General features: G+C 40.4%; 1 protein-coding gene across 1 annotated transcript; it reads left to right on the top strand.

The window, feature by feature from the left end:
* Positions 1–1,835: 1,835 nt before the first annotated feature.
* Positions 1,836–8,330, top strand: LOC104081076 (guanine nucleotide-binding protein subunit beta-like protein 1). Its single transcript, XM_009583680.1, has 2 exons — positions 1,836–2,048; positions 6,967–8,330. The coding sequence occupies exons 1-2, from the start codon at positions 1,905–1,907 to the stop codon at positions 7,273–7,275; spliced, it is 453 nt and encodes a 150-aa protein (XP_009581975.1). The 5' UTR covers positions 1,836–1,904; the 3' UTR covers positions 7,276–8,330.
* The last annotated feature ends 708 nt before the right edge of the window (positions 8,331–9,038 follow it).

The following is a 9,038-nucleotide window of genomic DNA, read 5'->3' as shown; positions in this document are numbered from 1 at the left end:
TGGGGGGTGTTTATGCCCAAACTGGGGGCTTTTTTAAAACTTAACTGAAGTACTGATGAAATACTTTTTGTTTTGCTTTGAAGGTTTTACCCTTTATTAAATATAAATAAAATAGGCAATGTTCATTTCTTTCAGATTTTTTTTTTTAACTTTTCCCCTGGTATTAAAAACCAGGTACTCTTCATCCAAAATACCTGATGAGTTAACATTAATTCACGTATATTTGACACATATTCATAGTGCTGATGTGACATTCTTTAAGCAAATCAAAAATTTGTCAGAAAAACCGTGCACAGTTCTGGGCATTATGAGACACCTTCTTTGTGGGCCTTTTTAGCCAGTGCATGCTCCCTACCTTTTCAAAAGAAAAGGGATCTTAAAGCAAGGAATGAGGCTCCAGCAGGATCCCAGGTGTGGGCAGACCTGTTCAGAAAGATGATGTAGGGAATTTCCCCTTGGTTTCCTTCTTTTAAGGGGCAATTTTCTTCCCTGCTCTGTGAGATCCATTCCTCATTGAAACACTTCTTTAGGCTGAATAAATATGAGAAAGAACATGAGGCTTTTGCTCAGCAGTCTTATTACCTAGACCACCCATCTCTTGTTAGTTTAACTCCCTGTAGAACAAATAATAACCAGTGGGAGAATAGTCTGGACCATTAATAGAGGCAGTGAGCCTTTGGCCACTGCAGGTTTGTATCATGACACTGACAGCCAGCAAGTTTGAAGAACCTCATTCAACAATGTGATGCCAGTAAAAATTAATTCTTTATAAATGTCCTTGACCTTTATTTTGAACTGAATACCAAGCAAAAAAATCCTGTAGGATCAGATGGTATTTGGAAAGAGCTGAATAAGCTATTGGATATATTTCTTAGGGTAAGGTGTCCCTGCATGAGGTGGTCATAATCCCAATGTCTATTTTGGTGTTTCTTCTCCTGTTAAAGAAATAACTGGCATTAACAGATGCCTGTTTTTAAGTTGCATTTCATTAGGGATTTGCATCTTCACTCACATAACCAGTTACTGCTCACGGGGTCATTAGTCTTCTCGCTGAAGCAATGATGAATATTTTCCTTAAGTGTGACATGTAATCCAGTAATGTTCCCTTTTTTGAGTTATTTCAGAGGCTTAAATAAATTAGGTGTCTGCCCAGGGTGCCATGCCCTTTGGCCTGTGACATCATTAATCAATCAAAATAGCTTTCAATTGGTTACAGTGGGACTCGGGCGCCCGTTAACCCCTTGGTGACTCACCCAGAGATTCCTGACGAGAGGTTCAGTGTTTACCTTTAAGCGCTGTGGTGCACTTGGGTAAATGATCCATATGTGTAACCCTACACTTGGCAATGTGAAACTGGAATCTTTAAGCATGGCACTTCTTTCAGTGTCTATTTGGGTTTGTATAGCTTGATAATAACTCAGCTGCTCTAAGTAATTTTTTTTAAGGAGCACAAGCAAAGTTCAGGCCATGAAGTAAAACTTCTGAAAACTTGTGGCAGCCTTTTTTCAGGTGTTGCAGAGGGCAATAATTTGGATTTTCAGAGAGAAATTTTCTATATGTGCGTGTATATATGTATATGTTAGATACATGTTATATATATATAACACAGACTCTTATGTGTAGATATAAAAACCGAAAGTACATGTCACCTAGTAACGCTTTTTGTAAGTGGATGGACTATCAAGATTTGACATTCAGACTTCTAAACTTTTCACTGCTACGCCAGTCAGCATTTTCATTTATTTTCTTGGTGCTTGGACTGAAACCAACCTGGGGATGATAATTTTCCTAACTATTTACTTCTCAAACAATTTTACTTTTCCCTTGATCAGCTCAACTGTGGTTCACAACCTTTGCTTCTGGCTGGCTATGAAGATGGATCAGTGGTCCTTTGGAATTTGTCAATGGGAAAAGCATTGAGCCAACTTGTTTGCCACCAGGAGCCAGTGATGAGCCTTGACTTTGACTCGGAGAAGGCCAAGGGGATCTCAGGCTCATCTGAAAAGGTGCTTAGCATCTGGAGCCTCGATGAGCAACAGAACCTCCAGGTCAGGATCACTGGCCCTCTAGTGTCATTTATCCCACTTTGCACTAACAGTTTGATAGACTAAAAAAATATTTAGTCATGAAGAGGAGTTGTTGCAGATCTCTAGCTAATTAATCACAGACTGGTTAGAATGTCTGTGCTATGTGACTAGACTTAGCAAAAGATGGTGAGGATTTAAAAAAAAAGAAAAAAACCCTCTCTCACATGTTTCTGGTTTTACCAAAGTTGCAACAGGCACACAAGCCTAGCATTACTCAAGCCATTGCCTCTGTATCTTCATTTATCACGTTAGTAGTATCCAGCTCTCGGAATGTCCTAAACGTTATAAATGAGTTACAAAAATGAGAAACAAAGGATTGCTTTTCCAAAGGTTCTGCTTGAATGGATAGCGCTTTCTTTCCACTGTGAGAAAGACAGAAATATTCCATGAAATACTTCACAAAAAAAGAGAGTAGCCTAGCTAATGCCAGGAGGACATGAGGTTTAGGCAACCAGCTTCCTTTGGCACCTTTAGAGCCCTAGCCGGAGACAGGGGAAATAAGTTAATCGGATATATCAGTTTGTGTCTGAGCTACGCATATCTGGAATGGCTGGGTTAGAAGGAGGTCTCATAATCACCAGTTCAGGCTATGCTAGTGAATGGCAATAAATATTGCTTAATCTAGACAACTTTAGCAAGTGTTCCAACAGTGCCAAGGGGTTAAGTAGGTTTTAACTAGGTGTAGAAATGAAGTGCATAAATAAAGGCTCATGAAAATTAAAATGGCTCATGCATAGCCTCTCCACTGCCAAGTGCTTTAACCTTTTCTAAAGTGGCAGTTGTCCCCTGAACACACAATGAAGAGGACCTGAACCAGCCCCTGTGTGTCCCCATATCATCCTTGAGAAGCGAGCTGCTGGATACACCAATTCATGGAAGAACAATAACCACTCTTCCAGCCTGCAGCTTTTGTGGAGATTTTTTAGGTCGTGTGGCAAGTTAAGGCTGTTTTCTGAATGGTGCTACAGGAAGAAAAGCAACTGCTTGGACGTCCGGTGGTCCACCCAGGGGACACCGTGAGGGTATATAATCTGTTAGGCATCACGACAGAGCTACCATTTATGGAGTGGCAGGGCACTAAGACCCCAGTGCATGTAGTGTAGATGCATCCAACTGAGATGAAGTTTGGAGGACACAGTGCTCACCGACGAGAACGTCTGAACTTTAATAAGCAATACGACATGAAGTAAAAGAGGCACTCTAGACTCTGAATAAGTAGCAAAGGTGTTCTAAGCCAATGTGATAAAGAAGAGTTTTACAAGTCTGCTACACAATTGTCATGGTTTGGGTTTTTTTTTTTTGTCATGTTTGCCCTGCCCCGGCCTTTCTATCGTTATTGGCACACATCTGCACCTGGTGTCCTTAGCTCAGGGAAGCAGAAGGAAGGTGAGCAGATAAGTTCCATTAAGAAATGTGGTATTGAGACTAGTTTTCTACTGCTAAGGTGTCAGAAATCTGACATCGTGACAGGCTTCTTAAAGCTTCAAATACTCTGGTGTTGGAGAGGAAGCTGTTCCTTCATATTAATTATAGCATAGCTTTTTCCTAAATTCAAAGAAAATATTGTTCTCCACAGCACATTTCAGTTATGAGTTAACTGTAATGCAGGGGTACAGGTATGACTCATAGCAAAAATAAACAATTGTTCACCTGAAATATTCCAGGTATTGTTTTCCACACGGTATTCACATTCCCAGGAGGTGTAGGATTAGTTACATCTTCAGCACATCACACTGAGAGATAGTAGCTTTTCTCAGAAGAAATTTAAATGCCAAGTATTATAAACTGTAAGTAATGTTTCTGTGCTTCATGCATAGTGTGAATGCCCTAATAAAATGCATCTTTCATATGAGCACTAGAGATTGTCAAAGGCATAGATTAAGTTTTTTTCCACTATTGCATTAATAATATAAACCAGATGGGGTTGGTTTTTTTTTCCTAACATTCCAGGTACCTGAGGTAATGGTAGACGTTGGAAAGCCACTCAGTGGCACATTATTTTTATTCTAAAAGGTTTTAATAAGTAAACGTGGTGCATAGCTATCTGCCGTTGGAGAAATAATGACGCAATGATGGTACTTCAGCTCTGTTTTAAGTGGCAATGTTCCAGTGTGTCAATGAATAGATGATGAAGGTAACTTCATAGTTTATTGCTATGGGGAAAGTTTGGTGTATTGTCTTCTACAGAAAGTTGCTGAAATCATCACTGTCAGCAAATGATTGGATTGGTTATAAGGTGCCTGATTTGGATGAGATAGTGTAATTATGTGATGATGTTTGTGGTAGAATGTAGGAGGTAAACAGCTTCTGCAGGTGAATAAACAAAGCAGAATTAAGAAATCTGATAATCACAGAAGCTCCTTTATATATGACAAGAAAAAAAATTCTATAAGCTGTAATGTAAGCAAGCGCACAAGTTTTCTTGGTTGGCTTGCTGAGGCTTTTCCCTCAAATGCTGAAGCTAAGGCTGCCGCTATCTTGGCTATTTTTCTAATAAGAATAGAGCTTAAAGACATGATTTGGGTGTAGGAGAGGGAGATTAAAAAAAAAAAAAAAATCATAGATAGCATGTGTTAAGGAGGGAAGGAGAGGTGGATATCTGTTGGCCTCAGCATGTCAAAATTTCTTAATGCATCTGCTAGTAGATACAAGTGTCCTTGGTCATGACTGGCTGAAAGCAGCTCACCTGTTTTTACCTCTTTGTTTTCTTAATTACAAGCTGGTTTTCTGGTTAGGAAATGATGTTGGTATGCATTTGACTACAGTAGTCACCCGTAAGTGACTGGATGGCACAAATCCTAGCACTAGGATTTCACCTGGCTGCATATACCTTGAGCAAGTTGTTCTACTTTGTTTTGTTTTCCTCTCTCACCTCTTGTATTTGCAGATCATGCACAAATGCCCACTGTTCCCTCATGTTCCATAGCCAAAAGGCATCACCATTATAGGCTTCATTTTCAAGTTGTAGCTTGCTGATGACATGCAATTTCTCCCAGTCATCCTGATTTTGCTGTATGGATCTTGCCCACGTAATTGACAGTAATGATGGGAAGCACCACGCCCGGGATTGGTTATAGCCATTAGCTAATAATCTCAGCTACAGAGAAAGGCCCATCTTATATTTGCCAGGCTGGTGATGTAAGTAATAAATCTTTCCTTGCCAGTACACATACGCCAACAAAAATCCCACTGAAGCCATGCTATATTAGCGCAACTGGGGAGTTTGGAAGAACATACATATTCGCAAAAAGCACAGGTTTTACAGTAGCAGCCCCACAAAGAGGCCCACATACAGCCTCCTACTGTTCATCAGGCTTGAGCAAAACTTGCTGTCCTCTGTTCTGAATTGGTCAGGTCCTGTTTAAAAGAGGAATACATGGAGCATGCAAGAAGCACATCAAGTTTCATTTAGCCTTTTTTTCTCATCAAGTTGCACATCTCTTGCTGTTTGAGTAAGTAGCTAGGCAGTTGTTATATAGTTGAAAAATAATTGCTTATAGCTTTGTGCCTGTAAGATTCCAAGATGTGTTCAACTGCCCCTGAAACAAACTTTGACCAGCATTTCTGGAGTTTTAGTTTTCTACATCCAGTATTATAGTTAAAATTATCCGCAATGAATATATTTTTTATAATCCTGTACTAACTATGCATCATGGAATGTCTTTTGAGGAGGAAAGCTACTCAGATGTAAGATGCTTTTCAGTCCCTTCCCACCGCAGAAAAACAGCAAACAACATGCAGAACATGCAGCATATTAAAACATATACTGAATTATATTAAGCTTTGGTACTAGTTACACATTCAGTCTTAAGTAGATGGTGGCATTAACACGTCATTTCCAATTGTGCTTATAAATAACAGCACTTCGAGGTCAGCATACACTCAAAAGGCGTTTTCCACATTGTGACAAAAGCTAGGCTATTTCAACATACACGTACACGCGTGTGCACACACACGCTCTGGTGCGTATACTGCATGTGTTTCAGAGGTAGACTGCTGACTAATACAAGTTACCTGAGATGAGAACAGCAAAAGTGTATTGTATTGAGCTTTTCCTCTGTGCTTCAGGGGAAGCTCATGTCAGTGAAGTGAAAACTTTTCTTTCCAAGGGCTAAGTCCTGTGCAGCCCGAGTGCCTCCTGAAGGAAGCTAAATGCCTTCCAATTTAATTGTGCCCCTCAGAAACTTGTGCCCCAGTAGTCTCCAAACAGTAACAACAGGCTTCCAAGATTGAAATCAATAACTTGTTCATAATCCCCGTCTTGGAATTTGGTGTAAATAAAAGTCTCTTGAGAAGGAGTAATAGAAATACAGATTTCCTGACAGTGTAACATAATTCCTGGAAGCATTCCTTTCTCAAGACTGTGGTAAATACTACCACAGCTTATTGGGGTTTTTGTGAGGGGCCACAGTAGTAGAAATAAGTAGCAGGTAGTTTAAACATCAGCTCAGAATCTCAGCATGGGAATATTGCAGAAGCAGGGAAAATAATATATGGCCATAGCTCTGAACATTGCAGCTCTTGCAAGAATAGCTGGAAGAAAAGAGCAAAGCTCTGTAGTCTGTTTCTCAAAACCTTGACTCAGAGCTTCACTTGTGACAGAATATAAATAGCTCTAAATACAATATAAACTAAAAACATACAAGGGCTGCTTTTGTTTTAGAGAATGGTGCTGGAGATAGGCTCAAGTTAAGGTCTTTTCCATCTCTCTCTCTAATTGTTCTCACTAAGGCATCATCATCCACCATGTGGTGAAAGCTCCATGCTACCTGCGTGATACCAGTGTATACGGGTGGGCACTATACCTTCTAAAATCCCAGAAGGTTCCTTTTTCTTCTGTTTTAAACAATTAGAGCTCATCTATAACTTTCTCACACAGGTTTACAAAACACACAAACTTGTCAACGCTGGCATATCTGATATCACCATCCGTCCAGACAAGAAGATTTTAGCAACAGCAGGGTGGGATCATCGCATCAGGATCTTTGGCTGGAAAAAACTGAAGCCCTTAGCAGTGCTGGACTACCACACAGCAACTGTCCATTGTGTGTCCTTCTCGGATCACAAAAACCCCAGCGAGAGACTGCTGGCAGCTGGCTCAAAAGATCACCGCATCAGTATCTGGTCAATATATACTCAGACGCGACATGTTCTGCACTGTCATGGACTAGGAAAACAGGATTGGTGAAGCAATTCTTTCCACTGTAATTCAAACCTGGATGTGGGGAGGTAGCAGAATGTATTTCCAGGCTGAAGCGAGAGTCCTAGGTTAATTTTTATGCTGCTTGTTCAAGCTGCAAGTTTTGTTTTCCAGAATGGGAAGTGGATTTTTAAAATTCATAACAAGCAGAGCAAGGCCAGTCATGAACGAAGACACAGAACAAGTCACTTTGAGTTCTGCTACAGGTTTTGCAACAGCTTTTCTTTGGCAGGTTGCCTAAATAACTTGTGCCAATATCTTCTTTTGTGAAAAAGGACTAAAATCCCTCAGACTGCAGCGGGGGCAGAATACATCTGTTTGTAAGTCATTTATGTATCCAAGAATCTGAATCAGTGTAAAATACCACTCTTTCTTGAGAATTTATACCCATTAAACCACCTCCAGTGGTTTCTCATTGTCAGTTACTTTTTCTTCCCCCAACTGAAAGGCTATCAGAACAACCTTGATTTGTTCACACTTCTGTCAGTTTCTAACTTAAACCAACAGCCAGGAATGTGACTAGGGACGGCCTTTGGCATTTATGAATTTCATTATGTCTCCTGTCACCTCAAGCCTCACAATTAATCACAAGAAAGAAAGGGAAAAAATCTTCCCCTGCACTGCACTGCAAAGCTATGTAAAGCCTTTTACAGAGCCAGTGCTAAATCCTTTCCATAGACTGACTAGCTGAAGGATTTAAACTCAGCAATCCAATTAGCGCCCTTCTCCTTGGAGAGTTAGGGGTAAGTTTCAGCATGGCAAGTCTGGGATTCAGCTACACAACTAACTCCCATTAACAGTTAGGGGCATTGCATGGATAAATCCGTATCCACACAGTGCGAATGGCTCCATTAATTTGTCATCTCTACGGTCATGGAAGCTGAAATTCATTCATGAAGGTTTTTTTTGTTTGAACCGTGAAGCAGCATTTGCTTTCTTTTAAAGCATATTAGACATACAACATTCTGTTCATAGACATCTTACTGTTGTATTCAGTCACAAAGTTGCAGTTACAACTGTCCCACTGAAGCAATTAGCAAAGGCCAGTTTGTTAAAAAGGAGGTGGCCTGGAAACTAGAACTCCGCTTTACAAACTGAAGTGTTTTGTGTCCAGGCTGTGCACTGTTGATACTTTATTGGAAATATTTGTTTCTGCCTCTGTACAGAGCTGGACATCAAAGAAAAAGTCACCAGAATTGTAGTGAACAGCAACATTGAAAGACTTTAGAAGTTATTTCAGGGCAAAGACACACGCAAATTAAGGTCTAGGTCTGCTATCTAGCTGTGCTTTACAGGCAGAGAATACTGTTGGACTAAAAGCCTTAAGCACTAAGCCCGATGTTCTTTCCATTAAAACACAGAAACAAGATAATGTTGCCAGGCTTTTCTAAATAAAACTTGGCCTTACACATTTTGGAGTGTGATGACACTTTAAATAATGCATTTCTTTGATTATTTCTTCACTATGCGGTAGCTGCATGGAGGATCACATTGCAGTTGACAGTTAAAGCCTAATTTTGAGTGATCCTGAGTCAAGGGGAAGTGGTGGTGTTCATTACATCTACCAGACAGAGTTGTATAGATCGTAAGTGCTCCATCTCCACCCATCATCCACCTCCCACACAGAGGAGGAGCTACCTACACTGTACAAGAGGCTGCAGCCAGCAGCCTTACGGAATGAGACAGGGCCTTTCTCCACAAACCTGCTGCTGGAAGAAACCTTTTCTTTTCTTCTTTTTCCCCTTTCTTAA

The sequence above is a fragment of the Fulmarus glacialis genome, unplaced genomic scaffold, assembly GCF_000690835.1.
Source record: "Fulmarus glacialis isolate BGI_N327 unplaced genomic scaffold, ASM69083v1 scaffold20860, whole genome shotgun sequence".
NCBI classification, from domain to species: Eukaryota; Metazoa; Chordata; class Aves; order Procellariiformes; family Procellariidae; genus Fulmarus; species Fulmarus glacialis.
This window is presented reverse-complemented; position numbering and strand designations above follow the sequence as displayed.

Bases quoted from the DNA above. Each gene is read 5' to 3' on its own strand.
- LOC104081076 (XM_009583680.1), top strand. From the start codon at position 1,905: ATGGGAAAAGCATTGAGCCAACTTGTTTGCCACCAGGAGCCAGTGATG. The intron at 2,049-6,966 runs GTCAGGATCACT...TTTCTCACACAG, and splicing joins ATGAGCAACAGAACCTCCAG to GTTTACAAAACACACAAACT.